The 22,631-nt window shown below is 39.9% G+C and overlaps 1 protein-coding gene across 5 annotated transcripts in view; it reads left to right on the forward strand.

Annotated features, from left to right (window-relative positions):
• TGS1 (trimethylguanosine synthase 1) overlaps nucleotides 1-21,908 on the forward strand; it is a 56,410-nt gene extending 34,502 nt beyond the window's left edge. For 2 of the 5 annotated variants that reach the window (XM_064384201.1, XM_064384203.1), the window contains 4 exons: nucleotides 1,286-1,429; nucleotides 7,354-7,570; nucleotides 9,152-9,230; nucleotides 20,884-21,908. In XM_064384201.1, coding sequence (XP_064240271.1) covers nucleotides 1,286-1,429; nucleotides 7,354-7,570; nucleotides 9,152-9,230; nucleotides 20,884-21,042 — 599 coding nt within the window. In that variant the 3' untranslated portion in view covers nucleotides 21,043-21,908. Of the gene's footprint in view, nucleotides 1-1,285; nucleotides 1,430-7,353; nucleotides 7,571-9,151; nucleotides 9,231-13,187; nucleotides 13,303-20,883 lie in introns of those variants that run through there. The other 3 variants (XM_064384204.1, XM_064384202.1, XM_064384205.1) reach the window with 3 other exon arrangements.
• The last annotated feature ends 723 nt before the right edge of the window (nucleotides 21,909-22,631 follow it).

Below are 22,631 nucleotides of genomic sequence, written 5' to 3' on the forward strand. Positions count from 1 at the left end.
TTTGGTCAGGGGAGGCAACAGGATAATGAATACACATCATTTTTTTTTATTTATTTTTCTTTTCTTCTTTTTTTTTTTTTTTTTTGAGACAGGGTCTCACTCTGTCACCCAGGCTGGAGTGCAGTAGCACAATCTCTGCTGACTAAAACCTCCACCTCTAGGCTAAAAGCAATCCTCATGCCTCAGCCTCCTGAGTAGCTTGGATTATAAGCAAGCACTACCATGCTTGGCTAATTTTTTGTAGAGACAGGGTTTTGCTATGTTTTCCAGTCTGGTCTCAAACTCTTGGGCTGAAGTGATCCACCTGCCTCAGCCTCTCAGAGTGCTGGGATTACAGGCATGAGCCACCATGCCCAGCCCAGCACATCATTTTGTTCAGAGAAATATCTTTCTCAAAAATGTAAATTTGTTCTGCTAGGAAAGAATGAGGTCATTATTCTCTTCCCTCTAGAGTGGACACAGGACCTCATTTCTGAAAATGATGAGGGCTCTGCTATTCCTCCTGGACTTTTGCAGCCCTGTGGCCTTTTGCTGTCAGCTCCTTGATTTTTCTAACCCTTTAAAAACATGCAGTTTTGGTCAAGCGTGGTGGCTCACACCTATAATCCCAGCACTTTGGGAGGCTGAGGTAGGCAGGTCACTTGAGGCCAGGGGTCAAGACCAGCCTGGAGTCAGTAGTTGAAGTCAAATAGAAACATCAAAGTTGTAATTCAGTTATTAGAAAGATGGAGGTATACAGTATTACAAGAGAATTAGGTTAACAATTGAGGTCATCGTTTCTGTGGAAATTGGGAATGGTACTGCTTTTTGTAAGAAGCTTTGAAATTTTTTGCTTTAAAACTAGGTAATTTATAGTTTTATTAAAAGTGAAACTAAGCTTTTTAAAAGTATGTTAAGACCCGGCCGGGCTTGGTGGTTCACGCCTGTAGTCCCAGCACTTTGGGAGACCGAGGTGGTGGATCATGAGGTCAAGAGATCAAGACCATCCTGGCCAACATGGTGAAACCCTGTCCCTACTAAAAATACAAGAGTTAGCTGGGCATGGTGGCACATGCCTGTAGTCCCAGCTACTCAGGACGTTGAAGCAGGAGAATCACTTGAACCCGGGAGGCGGAGGTTGCAGTGAGCTGAGTTTGCACCATTGCACTCCAGCCTGGCAACAGAGGGAGACTCTGTCTCCAAAAAAAAAAAAAAAGTATGTAAGATATAGTAATGTTTGCTACCTTTATACTTGCCTTGGCTTTTTGAAATTGAATATGTTAACACAAATATTCTTTCATTGCAGAGGGCTGGTTTTCAGTTACACCTGAGAAGATTGCTGAACACATTGCTGGCCGTGTCAGTCAGTCCTTCAAGTGTGACGTGGTAGTAGATGCCTTCTGTGGGGTTGGAGGAAATACCATTCAATTTGCCTTAACAGGAATGAGAGGTAATTAGCCATCAATGGAAGAGAACTATTTGATGTCCAGTTTATTCAGTAAATGTTTCATTTTGCTACAGCCTATCTTATTGAGATTTAATATATAATTAATAATTGAATATGAAATGATTTGAAATAATAGCATATATTAGGCATACGCTTTATATTGCATACTGATGTAAATGCTTCATACAGTTGACCCTTGGACAATACACGTTTGAACTGCGTGAGTCCACTTACACCCAGATTTTTTTTAGTAAATATATTGGAAAATGTTCTGGAGATTAGTGACAATTTAAAAAAAAAAACACTTGCAGATAAACCCCCTGTAGCCTAGATATATTAAAATAATTTAAAAGTTAGGAATGTCATAATTGCATAAAACATACATAGATACTAGTCTGTTTTATCATATGCTACCATAAAATATGCACAAATCTCGGTCAGGCATGGTGATTCACACCTGTAATCCCAACACTTTGGGATGCCGAGGCGGGCGGATCGCCTGAGGTCAGGAGTTAGAGACCAGCCTGACCAGCATGAAGAATCCCCATCTCTACTAAAATACAAAATTAGGCGGGCATGGTGGCACATGCCTGTAATCCCAGCTACTTGGGAGGCTGAGGCAGGAGAATCGCTTGAACCCGGGAGGCGCAGGTTGCAGTGAGCCAAGATCTCACCATTGCACGCCAACCTGGGCTACAATAGCCAAACTCTGTTTCAAAAAAAAATGTGCACAAATCTGTTATAAAAAGTTAAAATTTGCCTGGGCATGGTGATTCATGCCTGTAATTCTAGCAATTTAGGAGGCAGGAGGATCACTTGAGGCCAGGAGTTTGAAACCAACTTGGTCTCTAGAAAAAATTTTAAAGATTGACCAGGCACAGTGCCTTACGCCTGTAATCCCAGCACTTTGGGAGGCCGAGATGGGCGGATAACCTGAAGTCAGGAGTTCCAGACCAGCCTGGCCAACATGGTGAAACCTCGTCTCTACTAAAAATACAAAAATTAGCTGGGCATGGTGGCACGCACCTGTAGTGCCAGCTACAGGAGACTGAGGCTGGGGACTCGTTTGAACCCTGGAGGCAGAGGGTGCAGTGAGCCGAGATCACGCCATTGCACTCCAGCTTGGGTGACAGAGGGAGACTCTGTCTTATAAAAAAGAAAAAATTTGAAAATTAGCCAGGCATGGTGCTGTGTGCCTATAATCCCAGCTACTCAGGAGGCTTTGATGGGAGGATGACCCGAGCCCAAAAATTCCAGGCTGCAGTGAGCTGTGATTGCACCACTGCACTCCAGCTTCGGCAATAGAGTAAGACCCAGGCTCTTAAAAAAAATTATAAGACAGTCTTGGTGGCTCACACCTGTAATCCCAACACTTTGGGAGGTGGAGGCAGGTGGATCACCTCAGGTCAGGAATTCAAGACCAGCCCTACCAATATGATGAAATGTCGTCTCTACTAAAATTATAAAAGTTAGCGGTAGTTCCAGCTACTCAGGAGGCTGAGGCAGGAGAATCGCTTGAACCTGGGAGGTGGAGGTTGCAGTGAGCCAAGATGGCGCCACTGCACTCCAGCCTGGGCGACAGTGAGACTCTAGGTTCCTTTATATTAGGAATACAATGTATAATACAATGTACAAAATATATGTTAATCAACTGTTTACATTATTGGTGAGACTTCAGGTCAACAGTAGACTATTAAAAGTTAAGTTTGGGGAGTCAAAATTATGCATAGATTTTTGACTGCACAAGGGGTCAAGGCTCGTAACTTCAATGTTAAGGGCCAACTATATGTATTATTTTATTTAGTCAACAATCTTGTGAATTATGTCTTACTATCTGTGTTTCCCAGACAAACTGAGACAAAGAGATAAAATAACTTGCCCAGCATTATACTGACACACCTACTAACTTGAAGCCAAGATAATATTTTATAAAACCAAAAGCACTAAAATGGCAGAGTACTGAACAGTGGACAGGAAGTCCCAGCTTTGCTACTCACCATCTTTATGACTTTGGACATCATTTAACCTTAATTTAAAGGAGACATTGAATTTAGATGACCTCTGATACTTTTCAAAAAGCTTTAAATTTCAAAGATTAAAAATCATTTAAATATTACCTTACCCTCATATAGTATTTGTTGCTCGACTTTGGGATCACAAGAAAGAAAACCTCTATCACTTTGTAACTGCCAGTAACTGTGTCAAGTAGGTAATGCGCTTTTCCCCAGGGAAAAAATGGGTTGAAGAAGTTGAACATTCCACCCTAACTCATATAGCTGGGTCATAAAGCAGGGTTTTGTTTGTTTGTTTCTTTGTTTTGTTTTTGAGACAGGGTCACTGTATCGCCCAGGCTAAAGTGTAGTGGCATGATCAGGACTCACTGCAGCCTTGACGTCCCCAGGCTCAAGTGATCCTCCCAACTTAGCCTCCCACGTAGCTGGGATTACAGGCACATGCCATCATGCCCAGCTAATTTTTTTTAAAATTTTTGTAGAGACAGGATCTTGCTATATTCCTCAGGCTGGTCTTGAGGCCCTGGCTCTTAAGTAATCCTCCCCTTGGGCTCCAAAAGTTCTGGGATTACAGGCATGAGCCATAACACTCAGACAAGAAGCAGAGTTTTTATTTAGTTTTTATTCTGAAGATGCATATTTTTAAATATCTTCATGTTATGCATATCAATGATAGTTTCATTTCAGTAGATTTCTTTTGAATCTCATTAATTTATGTGAAGTTGTTAATGTTAAGTAGGAAGGTGCAATATGATTCTGGAAAGCATGTAGTAGCTGTAGAAAAAACACTCAGTCCCTGCTCGGTCTAGTCAGAGAAACTGACTTTAATCAAATTGCACTGAAAATGATCTTAACTGCTTTACCATTACATAGATTTCTAAGGTCAGTGCTGATGAACTGTGACCCCTGTTGTACTACTCCTATAGTCATATAGAATATTTGCTACCTTTACATGGTCTCCTGACAGCCTAGAGACAAGCTATTTTCATATTTACTAGTATAGTGGTTATTTTATTATTTTCCTTGAATTCACTATTTACTCTCAAAGTTGTTCTCAGACTTTGCCAGATAAGCCATTCCTATGGGCTAAAATCAATATTTATTGCCTAAAAAATGCTTTTTCCTCAAAAGTTGTAAAATGTATCTTTATTTTGGCCTTGTATCATAACATGATGATTAAAATACCTGTCCCCTGATAAAGTAGCAGACAGATCTGAAAATATTATCAAATTTATTACTCAAACAGTCTGTATGTAGATTTGTGTGTTTTTTTTTTTTTTTTTAGATGGAGTCTCACTCTGTCACCCAGGCTGGAGTGCAGTGGCGCAATCTCAACTCACTGCAACCTCCACCTCCTGGGTTCAAGCGATTCTTCTGCCTCAGCCTCCCAAGTAGCTGGGACTACAGGCGCCTGCCACCACCCCCAGCTAATTTTTGTATTCTTAGTATAGACGGGGTTTCACCATGTTGGCCAGGCTGGTCCCGAACTCCGACCTCAGGCGATATACTCACCTGAGCCTCCCAAAGTGCTGGGATTACAGGTGTGAACCCATAGATTTGTATTTCTGTGATACAGATCTTTTACCAAGGCTTTCTGTAGTTTAGCGCACATTTGATAAAGGAAAATGTCTAGCTTGGGTCCCAAGCTAAAGAGAGACTACTTTGTCCATATTCTCACAGACCAGGTCCCGTCACAGCCCCATAGTGTTTTTTAATCACTCACTCTTAGGAGATTGCCCACCTCTGGGGAAAAAAAAGCAGATAGCAAACCCTGTGGCCTTCCCAGTACTATCATGACCTTCTGCCTTTGCAGCACGTGTGACTGGAAACTCAGGAACCCTCCAGCATGTTCAGGGTAGTGGGGTCCCATAACTTGTCCCCCAAACCAGGTGCTCCATCAATGTCATTTATCAGTGCTCCTCCTAGTATCCCCCTAGGGTGGTTGAGCTAACTACATTATGGCAGGAAATTCAAAACAATTAAAGTATAATTGATTTAGTGTGTTTGTGTGTACATAAGTACACACATATCAGTTACACTTAACTGTTTTGAATTCCCTATCATAACGTATATGTGTTCTTACATACACATTTGAAAACCAATTATGCTTGAACTGTATGTATGTGTGTATTTATGCATTTACGTGTATACGCACATATATACGAAAAGTGGCATTGCCTATAGTTGAGATTATCCTTTTGTGCCAGAGTTATTTCCATTCAGATAGTTGCTGTCTGTGCATAACTAAACAGTTAGGGAATCTGTAAAGTTTTGCATATTACTGTTTGTTGTTAGATATTTTTCCCCTTTTTATGTGTTCCAGTAGTTCAGCATCAGTACTGCAGGGTGGAACTTTTTGTGAAGACTTAAATGTTCTATATCTATGCTGTCCAGTATAATAGCCAGTAGCCACATGTGGCCATTAAGCAGTCAAGATGTGCTAGTGTGGCTGAGGTTTAACATTTGTCAGCTTTTTTTGGGGGGGGGGAGTGGGGAGTTGTGGAGTGGAGGGGTTTCACTCTGTCACCCAGGCTGGAGTGCCGTGGCGCAAAATCTCAAGCTCACTGCAACCTCCTCCTCCCAGGCTCAAGTGATTCTCCCACCTAAACCTCCCGAGTAGCTGGGACTACTGACACATGCCACCCCACCTGGCTAATTTTTTGTGTTTTTGGTAGAGATGGGGTTTCAAACTCCAAAGCTCAAGGAATCCACCCGCCTTAGCCTCCCAAAGTGCTGGGATTACAGGAATGAGCCACTGCACCCAGCCAGCATTTCTTTTATATGAGATTGAATGTGTTCATTCTTATTAGGCCTAAAAACAAGTCTGCCTCCAAAAGAAATACAGATGAAAATAGGATTAACTGAACAGACTTTGATGTTGAAAGTCACTTTTTCTTTTGAATTTTTGGTCTCATCAGCATATCTTTCCATCTGTCTCTGAACTATAAATGTAACAGATTGAGGAGCTGAAAAGGATCTTTTCTCTTACAAATGTGAATGTTAGTTTATTTAGAACAGGAAAAACAGCATTGTAAATATATGATTTTGCATTATATTATAATTGTGCTTACATTTATTATTCGAGTGATTTAGCACATTATGTCTCAAAAATATTAACAAATTTGGAAACAAGCATTTTCTGGAAAACAACTGCATTTCCATGACAACCATGCTGTATGCGTCACGGTTCCACTTAGCCCTTTCAAATAAAGAATACTGCCATTAACACACTAGTGCACATGCAAGTGTGCTGAGTAGTTTACTGCAAAACAGGGACAGGCTAAAATTTAATTATGTCTGTATTTCAATTATGAAATTGGAATAAAGTCAATGAAGGTCCATTTGGTGAAAACATAATACTGTCTTTCCTCTGCCTAAAATGTCTCATTAAACATTATCGGCAGGTGTTTTTACATTTCTTCTTCATCACTTGGCTACATAAGTTTGTAAAAATATGTTTTATTTTGGTTTTCTTTAGAAGTTGTCGAATTTGCGTTCATTAGGGCATTGCTGCATTTTGAGGAAGTTTGTCTTTTCCAAAGCCTAGCGTTACAGATTCTACATACAGTCAGTGACCTTTTCAAGTGTTTGCTTCTCAGCACAATGGTGGCCACATATTTGGCCCTCAGTAGATCTTTTGTGGCAAGTATTGCAGCTTGCTTAGGAAGAACTGTCTGAGTGAGACAAGAAAGCCAAGTCCCTCAGTCACATTTTGCTTGGTACAACACAAGTGACTCTTTCTAATTCAAATAAAAAATTTAAACTGAAGTCTATATCTCTGGTGTATGTGGCCAGATGTCTCCTCTTTAAAAAGAATTCTGATACAGAAGATGGCAGACTATTCAAAAGATGAACTATCCTATATAAGTAATAATCAGTCTCAATTAACTCATTTTTTTCTTTTCTCATTTGTAGTGATTGCCGTTGATATCGATCCTGTTAAGATCGATCTTGCTCGTAATAATGCAGAAGTTTATGGGATAGCAGATAAGATAGAGTTTATCTGTGGAGATTTCTTGCTGCTGGCTCCTTGTTTAAAGGCTGATGTTGTGTTCCTCAGCCCACCTTGGGGAGGGCCAGACTACGCCACTGCAGAGATCTTTGACATTAGGACGATGATGTCTCCTGATGGATATCCTTTGGAAGTCCTAAGAGTTTACTGAAACAGTGATTGTGGAGAGAAAGGAGCATGAGAGTGAGAGAAAGAAGGAATGTAGCGGGGTGGGTAGGGGTGTGCGGGTATGGTGGCTCACATCTGTAATCCCAGCACTTTGGGAGGCTGAGGTAGGTGGATCACCTGAGGTCAGGAGTTTGAGATCATCCTGGCCAACATGGTGAAACCCCGTCTCTACTAAAAATAGAAAAATTAGCCGGGCATGGTGGCACATGCCTGTAATCCAGCTATTTGGGAGGCCGAGACACGAGAATCACTTTAACCCGAGAGGCAGGGGTTGCAGTGAGCTGAGATCACGCCACTGCACTCCAGCCTGAGCGACAGAGCAAGACTCTGTCTCAAAAAAGAGAGGGAGAAATTAGTGAAGAGAGGTGATATTAGCTAACAGCATTTGATAAATTCTAGTTTATTTTACATAAAAGGCAGGTATATAAAAATGATGGGGTTGATCTCCAAAAGTAATGGGAAATATGAGGTCATATTTCCCTTGCAAGCTATTCAGTTTTACCATTGTAAAACAAGGACTAGAACACATATATTGGACTTATTGTCTACAAATTGGGAATTTCCTCAGAAATTATCCCTGGAGTTTGTGAGTAACCATTCTATAACATTCTTCAATTCACATTGACACTGGCTAATTTGTTGCGTATCTTCAAATTTTTACAGTTACTCTTCCAGGATATCAAAGCAAACCCTTATTTCATAGAGTAGTGTTTGTCACTTTCTCTACCTGCCACTCCAGAGTAATCATCTGTTTGACTCTTAACAGGAAACATATTTCTAAATTGCTATTAAATTTAGGTAATACTGTGGGGCATGGTGGCTCACGCCGGTAATCCCAACACTTTGAGAGGCCAAGGCAGGCAAATCACTTGAGGTCAAGAGTTTGAGACCAGCCTGGCCAACATGGTGAAACCAGTCTCGGCTAAAAATGCAAGAATTAGCTGGGCGTGGTAGTGGGCACCTGTAATCCCAGCTACTTGGGAGGCAGAGGCACAAGGATCACTTGAACCTGGAAAGAGGTTGCCATGAACTGAGATTGTGCTACTGCACTCCAGCCTGGGCAGCAGAGCCAGACCCTATCTTTAAATAAATAAATAAGCAGAGCCAGACTCTGTCTGAAAAATAAATAAATAAATAAAATTTTAAAATGTAATTTAGAGTGTTGACTATAATATCCAGGGTTACCTTATTCTTTACTGGGAAGAAGTGGTATTGTGCTTTCCTATTTTCTATTCTGTTTTCTCAGTAATTAGGAAATCACAGAGAAAGGGTCTATATTTCTGAGTCGTGCCCAGTACCTACCACTAGGAAAATTGAATAAATCGATGTAACTATTAGTCTTTGAACTATTGGGACAATATGCTGCTGAATTACAAAATTTTATATTTAATTCTCTTAGGTTCCATTAGAGGATTAAGTTTTTGCCTTTTAGTTAAATTTTGAAATACATTTGAGTTACAATGGGTTAAACACATCTCTTTCTGATTAGAAATTAGCTGCTGTTTTTGTTATTTTTCCTTAACTGCTGTCCACCTTTGAAATTTTCAGACTTTCCAAGAAGATTACTAATAATATTGTTTATTTTCTTCCAAGAAATGCTGATATTGACCAGGTAAGCCATTACTGAAAAACTTCCAGGAGTTTCTGTCTTAACTGTTACAAGGATGGTAAAAGATACAGGACATTTCTTTAACAGATAATGTGTTTATGAGAAGTCCCTGACTCGCTGACTTTTCTTAGAAAACTGAAAGCAGCTGGAAGTTAGATACATGTCTGTTACATCCTCTTCATTTCCACAGCTCCTGGCATACATAGACACAAATAGAGCACTTGAGGCTTTGCTAAGACATACTGAAAAGAAGATTGGATGTGTTGTGCTTCAGATGCTGGATAAACTAGCCTTTTTTTGTTTGCTTGTTTGTTTGAGACAAGGTCTGGCTCTGTTACCCAGGCTGGAATGCAGTGACAACACCTCGGCTTACTGCAACCTCCACCTCCCAGGGTCAAGCCATCCTCCCAACTCAGCCTCCCAAGGAGCTGGGACTACATGCACATGCCACCATACCTGGCTAATTTTTGTATTTTTTTGAGGAGACAGAGTTTTGCCATGTTGCCCAGGCTGGTCTCAAACTCCTGAGTTCAAGGGATCCGCCTGCCTCGGCCTCCCAAAGTGCTGGGATTACAGGTGTGAGCCACTGCATCTGGCCAAGATCTGCCTTGATTGAAACCTACATTGAGAATAGTTTTTAGCTCTTCCTGAAAATGGTATCCTAAACAGAAACAAAGAGACATAAGATCCTAATTTGACGAGGACCAATTTTAACTGTATGTAGTCTTGACATATGGGACATTTAACTAATATTCAGATATTCTTTTTAATTTCTTACCTTAAATATTTAATCGTGTTATTTTTTTACCTAGTAGAATTGGATCTGGTACAATAAACTGCCTCATAAAGATCAGATGATTTTTTTTATATCGGTCAGGCATTGTGGCTCACACCTAAAATCCCAGCACTTTGAGAGGCCAAGGTGAACGGATCACTTGAGGCCAGGAGTTCAAGACCAGCCTGACCAACATAGCGAAACCCCGTTTCTACTAAAAATACAAAAATTAGCCAGACATAATGGTGCACACCTGTAATCCCAGCCCCGTGGGAGGCTGAGACTGGAGAATCACTTGCTTCCAGGAGGTGGAAGTTGCAGTGAGCCAAGATTACACCACTACACTCCAGCCTGGGCAACAGAGTGAGACTCTGTCTCAAAAAAAAAAAAAAAAGAAAGATTTGATGATATCTCATGCTTTTGTTGGTTTTTCTGTAAACACTTGCTACATATCTGCTTTGTGCCAGGTACTCTTGAAAATCTTTTGTCTTTCATATTCTGCATTTCACTGTAATGTTGCTAACTGGCTTTTGCCTTTCTCTCTTACTTGATACTCTCAGAAGTAGCCCTAGTATTCTGATGTTTCTTGTGTTTTTTATTCAGGAGATTCTAGCTGCATTATTTCTTCAACAGTGTTCTCCTCGTTATCTTTTTTCCTTTGTCCAGGACATCTGTTATGAGAATGTTAGTCTTTCCTATCTGTATTTTCTAGTGTTTGTCCCTGCTTCTTTCCTTCTACATTACCTCTATCAGGTTTTCCAACTCAGGCATGTCTATTCTATTAAGAAGTCCAATGTATCTTTTTCCATTGTGTTTCCTGTGCTTTAGAGTTTTATAGTCTTAGCTGAGTAGTGCTTTTTGTTGTTGTTTTTGTTTTTTCTTTTGAGACCATCTCGCTCTATCACCCAAGCTGGAGTGCAGTGGCCAAAACCTGGCTCATTGCAGCCTAGACTAACTGGGCTCAAGTAATCTTCCCACCTCAGCCTGCTGAGTAGCTGGTACCACGGGCACACAGCACTATGCCCAGCTAATTTTTTTATTGTTTGTAGAGGTGAGGTCTCACCGTATTGCCCACTCTGGTCTCAAAGGCTCAAGCAATCCTCCTGCCTCAGCTTCCCAAAGTGCTGGGCTTACAGGTGTGAGCCACCATACCCAGCTGAGTAGCATTTTTTGAAAACTACTAATACCCTAGTCCACTGGGAAATATTCTCTATTTTCTAGGATGAGGTCCGAAGGTAAGTTAATTTTTAAAGGGCTCCAGGTGGTAAAATGTGCTCCAGAGTTGAGATTCTCTGTGTTAAAAGAAGAGTAAATGAAATTAACAAGCCTGAGCTCTTATAATTAGGCAATGAAATTAGATATTGCTGCCTTTCATCTATTTATGATCCATTGTGTCTAAACATTAGACTTACCAAAATATTAATAGTATGTGTTATACCAGCGATAAGAAAAGGGCTGGGTGTGGTGGAGAAGAAAAGGGCAGATGTGGTGGTTCATGCCTGTAATCCCAGCATTTTGGGAGGCCAAGGCAGGCAGATTGCTTCAGGCCAGGAGTTTGAGACCAGCCTGGCAAACATGACGAAACCCTATCTCTACTACAAAAAAAAAAAAATTAGCCAGGCATGATGGTAGGCCCCTGTACTCCCAACTGCTTGGGAGGCTGACGCAGGAGAATCGCTTGAACCCGGAAGGGTTGCAGTGAGCCGAGATCACACCTCTGTACTCCAGCCTGGGTGACAGAGTGAGACTCTGTCTAAAAAAAAAAGAAAAAGGAACCATCTCTTTGCTTCATGCATTTTCTGAATTAAATTTCATATTAAATAGCAGGTATTTTATATCTGCTCCTCATATGATTCAGAGCTGCTTTCTAGACTGCCAGTTAAGGTTGAGCCTAACAATTCCATAATTTCTGTTTTTCTCGTATGTGAATACTATGCTCCACGTCTTCTCGTCAGAGACAATGTGATACTTAGTGGGCTATATCCCGATCCTTATATTAAATGTAGACGGGCTCATTTGAGTGCTTGAATAATAATAGGAAATTCACTGTTCATCATACAATTTATGCTGATTAACTTTTTCTAGTTAAATTAACACTTTCACAGAGAGAAAGTTACCTTTTTATTTAACTTGTGTTTTTGGTTTATTTCAAAAACTTACCAGATTCACGTTTTCTGCCTCTAGAGGGAGTAATGACACTAGGGAATAATGAAACCAAGAAAGACTGGTGAGATTTCAAGTGTATAATTTTGTTTGGTATCAAATTACAATGGGAAGTCAACTTTTTTTAAATGAAGAAAATGTATCCATGTGTAGGAACTTTTTAATGACAGGAGACAATACTCTAAAATTAAGAGAAATCACAGTTGCAAAGAAATTGACTTTTTTTGTTAAGGAACATTTAGAATGTTACAACAACCTGAATTTACAAACAGTTTGGGTTCCCAAGTGTGTCACAGTCGGCTGTTAGTAGCTCACACTGCATTTTTCTCGTAGAAATGTCTATGAAGGGCCGGGCGCGGTGGCTCACGCCTGTAATCCCAGCACTTTGGGAGGCCGAGGCGGGTGGATCACGAGGTCAAGAGATCGAGACCATCTGGTCAACATGGTGAAACCCCATCTCTACTAAAAATACAAAAAAATTAGCTGGGCACGGTAGCACGTGCCTGTAATCCCAGCTACTCAGGAGGCTGAGGCAGGAGAATTGCCTGAACCCAGGAGGCGGAGGTTGCAGTGAGCCAAGATCGCGCCATTGCACTCCAGCCTGGGTAACAAGAGCGAAACTCCGTCTCAAAAAAAAAAAAAAAAGAAATGTCTGTGAAGGACAGTTAATTTCCCATCCAGAGAGATTGTACTCTTGGGTAATACTTATATTATTTTAAACAGCATGCACTCAATACAAATTCAACTTAAATATTTCCGTGTAAGAGATAATGCCAATTGTTTTCTGTATCTAGTGAAATGTTTTTCTAGGTCCCTTATTACCTCAGTCTTCTATTCCTTTTTTCTGTTGGAAGATGATTCCAAGACGTGCATTTCTTGCTAATAACTGAGTAATTTAGAAAAAAAAAATTGTTTGTGAGAGGCTCTTTGGAGGTAAGGTATATCTTTCTCTTTGAAATTGCTATTGAAACCAAAGGACTAATTTTTTTTTTTTTTTAATACTGTTTCTCTCTGTCATGCAGACTGGAGTACAGTAGCATGATCATAGCTCACTGCAACCTCAAATTCCTGGGCTCAAGTGATCCTCTTGCCTCAACATTCTAAAGTGCTGGGATCTTAAATCTGATTCTTTCCAGAGTAAACATATTTTATCTGCTTGATGCCTGTATCTTGCCATGCTTTCCTTTCTTTCTTTCCTTGGACAGCGAGAGAATTCCAGCTTATTTAAGCTTTGGATCTACCATGCTTCACAAACGTGAAAGATTTCTCTTTTAAGTAGTAAACCTATGGAACATATAGAGATCTCTGAACAGACAAGGACTTTTAGTCCTTCCCAAAGGAAGACGCAGGCAGCAATGTTCAAACACCACCTTTGTATGAAATCCTTGTGGGCAGAGTCTCTAACATAAAGAGTCTTGTCTCTTAGCCCAAGGCAGGAAAGAAGAGAGGAAATCTGCTGGTCTGTTTGCTCTGGCAGCTCCTCATCCTTGTTTAAATAATTAGACGTAAAACAGCTAGGTGTTTGGGCCAGATTCTGCCTTTTTTATTTCCTCATAAAGTGGCGATATTTACAAATTAACTAATACTTAAGTGAAACCCTATGATTGTTTAAGTATAAAATTGATGTTAGATTTAATAATGGGATTCAACTCTCCTTAGTTGGCAGAATTCTTGAGGCTCCAATTATCTTTTTAAATTTTGTTCTATAATGTCGAGGAAGGAAAACGTTCCTAATTGTAACAGTCACTTCTAATAGTTTATTTTGGTAGGTAGGTAGGTAGATGGATAGGTAGATAGTAATGAGGTACTTATTTATAGGAAATATTTCTAAAACTTACCATATATAAGAATAGATTTGTAAGTATTTGAATAATGAACTGTTTATCAATATGAAAAACTATTAGGTAATATTGTTGTGTGGAAAATGTTTTAAATATAACTAAATTCAGTTTATTAACATTTTTAGTGGTTTTGGCTAAATACATTAAAAATTTATCACAGATTTATTTGCAAATATTCTAAGTAATTACAGTATCTGTGTTTTTAATAAATGGAAGATTGGGCCCTAAGTGGTTTCTAAATATTAGATCTTTTAAATTTGTGACAAATTGTTCTGAATTAAGTTAATATATTGGAAATCTAATCTAATGGTAGCTCTCTCATATAGGTAGAGAATGTTAATCCAGGTTTAGGAACCAGAAGCATGAGAGAATAAAAAGAAGGCTAAAAACTGGATTGGGCTTCTGGTACATGTTGGAATAGTAGACTGTAAACCAGTTACCTGAAAATAGCCTTTACAACTCAGAGCACTGCAAAGTACATTCATCCTACCACACTAACAAGACCCTGCATTCATACACTGTACATCTACAGCATAGGAGCTGGCAATCATACTTAGGGTGTACAGTGTACAGTGTCCTTACCCATTTCATTGACTCATCATGACACTCTGGAGCAGTGTATCTCTGGAGCACCTGATTTCATTAACAGCTAAACTATGGAGGTATAGTGATTTGCCTGGTCTTTCTGCCACACAGCTACAGTCATTACCCCTTGCTGTCTCCTACTAACACTATGTTCATTACCAAGAAGAAACAGATTCATCTGTTACCACAATATGAGCTCACCACGAGACTGGAGCAATAAGTAGAATTTGACTCTTTCAGTAACTGGTTCCCAGTTTTTTTTCTTTTTTCTTTTTTTTTTTTTTTTTTTTTTTGAGACAGGGTCAGGCTAGAGGGCAGTGGTGTGATCACGGCTCTCTGCAGTCTCCCAGAGTGAAACGATTCTCCCACCTCAGTCTCCTGAGTACCTGGGGCTACAGGTGTGCACCACCACAGCTGGCTAATTTTTTAAATATTTTTTTGTAGAGATGAGATTTCACCATGTTGGCCAGCTAGTCTCCACCTCAGCATCCCAAAGTGCTGGGATTATAGGCGTGAGCTACTGCACCCAGCCTGGTTCCCAGTTTTCTAGACCAACTCTGTTCTTGGTGAAATCACTGCGTAATCTTGCACTGCAATTCAGGATAAATATGTGATCAGTTCCTAATATTTACTAGCTAGTTTTTCCTTTGGGAAGTTTGCTGCTGCACAATTAGAGCAGAATTATTTGTTCTTAAACCGTATTTATTGTCATGCTCTAGAGGGACTGTGGAACTGACTGGCCTCATAGTTGACTTGGGAAGACACAAATGCCGTTTTGCTGAAATGCTTGTAAATATAGCTTATATTTCCTTCACTACTGTGGGTAAATTTTCGCAGTAAATGATGAGAAAATTTACAGTAGTGAAGGAAACATAAGAGGGTTACCCCGCTCTTCCGTGCCACATACAGTGCTACCTGCCAGTCCTGTGCTGATAGGCTGTGCTTTCTGTAACTCATTGAATTGAACAGTCTTCATGTTTCCAGTATCTGGTTCTGAGAATGAGTGAAGGACAGAGCTTAGTGAACTGGTTGTTTTTGGGTTTGGATGATTTTTTTCCTCCTTCTTCTTTGGAGACAGTCTCACGCTATCTACCAGGCTGGAGTACAGTGGCATGATCACAGCTCACTGCAGCCTCAACTTCCCAAGCTCAAGCACTCCTCCTACCTCAGCCTTCAGAGTAGCAACTCTGAACCATATGCATGGACCACCACACCTGGCTAATTGTTTTATTTTTTGTAGAGACAGGATTTCACCGTGTTGCCCAGGCTGGACTTCTAGGCTAAAGCAGTCTTTCTGCTGCCACCACCCAAAGTTCTGGGATTACAGGCATGAGCCACTGTGTCCAGCCTGGTAGCTTCCTCTTAGGACTTCAGTGTAGGTTAGCTTGGGATGCCTGGGAGAATTTTTTGACCTGTCACCAGGTCATCAACAGAAGCATCAACAGGTGCTCCTGTTGATGATGGTGGGCTTAAGATTTATTTACTTAAGCATAGACATCTCATTTCTGTTTACCATGTGCAGAGAAATGGAACTAATTTTGAATATTTGTAAGTTTGAATGATGCCTGATTTTCTGCTGACTAAAAAAATATTTTCTTCTTTCTCCTCTCAGAGAACTTTAATTATCTGAAATGTTTTTGCCAACTTTGTTTTATTTTCATATGGTAATTAGTTGGATGTAACAAAGGAAAAGAAGGACAAAAAGAGCTAGCGGTGAGGCACTTACTTGACCTGTGTGATAGTAGGTTTGAAGGCACAGCCAGTATTTCAGATGCTGGCTGCTGCTAGCATCGTGTTTGACACAGATCTGTCGACCACATAAAATGCTCTTTATTTTACCCAGTACAGTTGTCATCTAACCACGTTTTTGCATATTGTAGATATAATCTCTTCCATGTAGTAATAGAGCATTTTTCAGCACTCTGATGTTTTTGTGTCTTTCTTCTAATAAAGGTATCTGTCATTAGTAATTACTATATATTCTTCCAGTAAGATGCGGTTGGGAGGTTATTTTCTCTCATTTGGTTATCATGCACTTTTACTTTAAATACAGTTTCTTTTGGGGAAAAAAATGCAGTTTTGGGCCGGGCATGATGGCTCATGCCTGTAATCCCAGCACTTTGGGAGGCTGAAATGGGAGGATCACCTGAGGTCAGGAGTTTAAGACCAGCCTGGCCAACATGGTGAAACCCCATCTCTACTAAAAATACAAAAGTTAGCCAGGTTCGGTGGCAGGCATCTGTAATCCCAGCTACTCAGGAGGCTGAGGTGGGAGAATCGCTTAAACGCAGGAGCGGAGGCTGCAGTGGGCCAAGATTGTGCCACTATATGACAGCCTGGGCAACAGAGCCAGACTCTGTCTCAAAAAAAAAAGACTAAGCACAGTGGCTCACGCCTGTAATCCCAGCACCTTGGGAGGCCGAGGCAGGCAGATCACAAGGTCAGGAGTTCAAGACCAGACTAACCAACATGGTAAAACCCCATCTCTACTAAAAATACCAAAAATGCTAAAAATACAAAAAAATTAGCCAAGCATGGTGGCGAGCGCCTGTAATCCCAGCTACTTAGAAGGCTGAGGCAGGAGAATCGCTTGAACCCGAGAGGCAGAGGTTATAGTGAGCCGAGATTGCACCACTGCACTCCAGCCTGGGTGACAGAACGAGACTCCATCTCAAAAAAACAATGCAGTTTTGAATGTTTATTTGATGCTTTAATCTGTGTTTTAACACCTTCATTGTGATCTTTTGTCTGTTTCTCCTTTCCCAGTCTCCAGAGAACAACTTTACTGCCTGATGTCAAATCTAGTCGAGAGTTCAGTCCTTGATTCTAGTTCTGGTCCGAATTAATTGGGATTTATTTGATAAATTAATATATTTAGGTAATATGCCAAAAACATGTAACCCAGAGCTCCTAATCTTTATCTGTTTCTACCTGCCATTCTGCCTTTTTTCATCCCTCCTACCCTCTGTTCCTCTCACAGTTTACTAAATTGTAAGGGGAGGGAACCAAATAACATTTTGTCAGCTAAACCTTCTAGTGAAAAATAAGGACAGCTAGAAATTAATGGCGTTAAATTTGCCTGAAGCAAAGTTACTTGCTTGAACTACTAAATTTACAGTTTTTCCAACTCCAAAATTTTAACCTTTAAAATATATGTAGTTTTGGGGCCAGGCGCGGTGGCTTACACCTGTAATCCCAGCACTTTGGGAGGCCGAGGTGGGTGGATCACCTGAGGTCAGTAGTTCAAGACCAGCCTGATCAACATGAAGAAACCCTATCTCTACTAAAAATACAGAATTAGCCAGGCGTGGTGGCGCGTGCCTGTAATTCCAGCTACTCAGGAGGCTGAGGCAGGAGAATTGCTTGAACCCGGGAGGCGGAGGATGTGGTAAGCCAAGATTGCGCCATTGCACTTCAGCCTGGGCAACAAGAGCAAAACTCCGTCTCAAAAATATATATATAATATATATGTAATTTTGAAAATGTGAAAAAGTACAAAAAAGCCAAAGTTAGAAATTATTTGTAATCCGAACACATGAAAGTAACATGTTAGGTTTTTTTAAAAAAAAACATTTGTTTCTAAACACTAAGTAGATAAGAGTTTTCTCACTGTATTTTGTCACATAGATTCACCTTCATCTGCAGTATCAGGAACAGTGTTTGTTTTATCTGTCCATCATCTGACTCTCCCAACTAGAATGTAAAATTTATGAAGGCAGGGATTTCCGTTTGTGTTTTGCTGCACTGTACTGCCTAGAACAGAGTCCTATAAGCTCTCAATAATAGTTGTTGAGTAATCAGAACTCATGATACCTGAGAAAATTCCCGTCTTACCTTCTTTTTTTGTTTTAATCCAAAGCACCCACATCTAGATAATCCTCTGAAAGGTATTAAGAAAAACAAAAGAAACTACCCTGCCTTCTCAGAAATTGGTTTTTATGTAATTCTCTTTATAGCTTATACAAGAAATAATAACCATCTATATAGTACCTTTAATTTTTTTTCAAGTAAACTTCAGAAATAGTTTTTCTTTTCTTTAAAATGCTCTTTTAGGAAGATAGATAGTATTCCTATTTTTCAGATTTAGAAAGCCAAAGCCTATTTTAATGGCTCTCTTAACAATAAAAATTGCCTTTTTAAATTGATGCAGCAAATTATTGGTAGAACTGGAGATTTTTAAGTTACTTGTTAAAAGGCACAGCAGAAATGCTATACTTGAGTTATATCTCAACTCATAGAAAAATTATTGTGAAAAAATGATATGCTGTTCAAAATGCCTTTTATTGGCTAAAGACAAAATTACCTTTTTTGCCCTTCCTTGTAAAAAATCAGACTGACATGAAGATACCAAAATAGAATTTAAAACATTTATTCCTAATAATTGCTACTCTGGGACTACTTGGCTATTTTCAAATTTCTAGTTTAAGTATTCCTTACAACAACAATAGTAGAGGGGGGTGCTTTTAATCATTATGAGAGATACTGTATTTCACTTATTTTCACATAATAATGTACCACAGAATGACCAGTGCTTCTTCCCTATTTCTATGTCTGTGACTTTTTTTTCTAAGAGGAAGTTAAAACACTAAATTACATACTCATTGGAAATGCATAATAAATTATCCCTTCTACCAGAAGCTGGTATGCTATGCATAATACCATTGAGATTACATTCTCTCAACCCTGAAAACCAAATCAGACTGACTGAGCACCTCTTTTTACAAAATATGCAACTGTAATTTTGCTGATTTCAGTTACAGAAAATGCTTGACTCCCGTTGTTTATAGCTGTCTCTAATACTTTGGGTTTTCTTTTCTTTTTTCTGTCTTTTTTTTTTTTTTTTTTTGCGAGACGGAGTCTTGCTCTGTCTCCCAGGCTGGAGCACTGTGGCGCAGTCTTGGCTCACTGCAACCTCCACCTCCCAGGCTCAAGTGATTCTCCTGCCTCAGCCTCCCAAGTAGTTGGGATTACAGGCGTGCACCACCACGCCCAGCTAATTTTTGTATTTTTAGTAGAGATGGGGTTTCACCATGATGGCCAAGCTGATCTCAGACTCCTGACCGCCTCAGCTCCCAAAGTGTTGGGATTATAGGCATGAGCCATCACGCCCGGCCTGGGTATCCCGGGATTATAGGCATGAGCCACCACGCCCGGCCTGGGTATCCCTTTCTCTGTTGCTGTGTCTTTTCCTCTCTGCCTGCCAGGGCTCTCCACTGCATTCTCCCTTCTCATGATCTTTCCTCCTAGTACCCCAAAAAACTGATTCTGATGAAGTAATCATGGGTTAGAAAGTAACATTTTTGCTATTTAAAAGATCTCTGAGAGGTTGGATGAAAAAAGTACTGAACCAAAACAAAACCTTACCTGTTGAAGAACTTAGGGTAAAACATCACTAGTTTGCAGTGTACGAAGGTGACTGCAAGCATTATTGTCATGGAACAAAAGAATCTTTAGCAGCCGACGGCCCCTGTCCCCCCATCAAGTGCTGGTCATTTGGCTAGCATCCTTTTGGTGCTAACTGTGGAAATGCAGAGGGAGCGGTGCTTTCAGCTTCCTAATAAAGGAGTTAGGCACTGTGTTCTAGTAGACCTCAAAAAGAGCAATGTATTTTACCACAGTTGTTGCAGAAAGCATTTAAAATACACAAAAGGCCAACCGGTAGAAGAGGTGGTCCAAGGTAGGAGAAAAGAAAGGAGACCAATGAGAGAAGGAAAAGTCAGTAGAGGCTAGACTCCTCCTGAGAGTAGGGATCGTGACCTGGATCAGAGCTAGGATTATGTAGCAGGTACTCAGTAAATACTGTTGAATGAATGAGAGGGTGAAATGCAGATGGTAAGATGAACAGGACAGAGGCTTTCAGGGAAGGGAGTTAATCTTTAAATATCTTTGTTAGAAAATAAACCTGGTCGGGGAGGAGGAGGAAGGAGGGTGAGAAAAAAAAATTTTTTTTTTTTTTTAATAAACCCAATGTTTGGGCAGGATTTGTTCCATGTTTTTCTTCCTCTGAGTTCTTTAGCTATGGCATTGGAGATATCAAGTCTTATACAACAACATAGCACCGTTAACTTTCCCACAATATTAAAAGGATCTGAAACAACAAGTATTCCCACCTCCAAATATTGTATTGATACCTGCCTGGGAAGTAGCAATGAACATTTGACATACCTCATAATTCAAAGGACTTAAAAAAGCCAGTGTCTCACTATTATTTGATACAGCAGTATGAGTGAAACACTGTTTCAAAATTATCCTTATGTGTGTGCATGTGACTTTCTTCTGTTCATCTTTTTAGGTGACATCCTTGGCTGGGCCTGGTGGGCAAGTGGAAATAGAACAGAACTTCCTTAACAATAAATTGAAGACAATCACTGCATATTTTGGTGACCTAATTCGAAGACCAGCCTCTGAGCCTAACTGTGCGGCAGTGCAAGGAGAAAAGATCGTGGAGTAATCAAAACATTATTCAGATGAAGTGTTTGGCATGTCTTCCTCTATTCACTGATATTTTCTACCCATAGTCTTATATCACCATAGGAAATGAAAGCTTACAAGACTCGAATAAATGTCAGTGAGATATTTTGAGATCTTTGAATAATTCCTTTAGAGGAATTATACAAAATTAATATATATGTATGAGTTCTTTGTAAATTTTTTTTTTTTTTGTAACTAAATGAGTTCTTTGTAATTTTTTTTTTTTTAAGATGGGGTTTGAACATGATGGCCAGGCTGGTCTTGAACTCCTGACCTCAGGTGATCCACCCACTCGGCCTCCCAAAGTGCTAGGATTACAGGCGTGAGCCACTGCGCCCAGCCGTAAATTTTTTTTTTTGAGACAGGATCTCACTCTGTCTCCCAGGCTGATCATAGCTCGCTGCAGGTTCAACCTTCTGGGCTCAAGCGATCCTTCTGCCTCAGTCTCCCCAGTAGCTGGGACTATAGGTGGGCGCTGCCACACCGGACTGATTTTTGTATTTTTTTGTAGAGACAGGGTCTCACCATGTTGCCCAGGCTGGTGTCAACTTCCTGGGCTTAATCAATCTGCCCACCTCACCCTTCCCAAGTGCTGGGATTACAGGCATGAACTACTGTACCCAGCCTTACAGACATACTTTTGAAGTCTCTTTTTCACTCATAGAATATGAACACATCTATTTAGACTTTTTCTAGAACTTTCCTGTTTTCATGTCTTTGCTGCTTCTGGAATTCGCTTTTTAACACCCTTGTATAAAGTTTGTGTTTGTAAAATTTCCATTGCACCATCAATATGAAATATATAGGAGTTTATATTCTTTTTTATTAAAATGTCAACGAAAGGAAGAGGGATATGTGTTGCTTAATCATCTAAAAAGTGTGTTCAGTCATTTTTACAAGTAGGCAAAAAAAAATGGTGACATACAACTCTAGCCATTGAAGGTTAGATCTGGGACTTCTATATTTTAATACTAGGAGCATGTTAAACATTAAACAAAACATGATATTGGCCGGGATAGGGTTAGGGAATTGAAATAAATTTGGGAAATTTCCAATAAATGCTAGAAAAAATAGCTGTTATATAAATAACTTTGTTGGAGTATGCTAATTTTAGTGTCTTGAAACTTTACAATTATATATGTGTGATTGGTCTGCAGTACAGTAGCAACTGAGCTGATCATTAAAGGTGAAATTACTTTTTCATTAATTCGCAACTTCAAAATCTGTCCAAATGTTCTTGGTTTTTAAATTTTATGTAGCATTCTTAAGGTCACTAGGGAGGTGGCCGGTGAGGTAAAGGCATATTTCCTAAACCTCCAATTTTTTTTTTAGTTTTTGTCACTTAACCTTTCATGCATATACTTCTTTCCACAACTTATTTTCTTACTTGCATATTAATAAAACTAACTCATCTTCCCGAACATCTTCCTTTCCTCAATCTTATATGAAAGGAACAGGAAGTTTAGGCTTAGTTAGCTAAGACTAAGATATTCCTGCCCACTAATCACATAAAACTAATTCATAGATTATTCTACAGATCCTCAGCATTCAAAAGGACTTCAGAAGTGT

Source organism: Aotus nancymaae, unplaced genomic scaffold, assembly GCF_030222135.1.
Source record: "Aotus nancymaae isolate 86718 unplaced genomic scaffold, 86718_ANA_hifiasm-v0.15.2.pri h1tg000036l, whole genome shotgun sequence".
Taxonomy (NCBI): Eukaryota; Metazoa; Chordata; class Mammalia; order Primates; family Aotidae; genus Aotus; species Aotus nancymaae.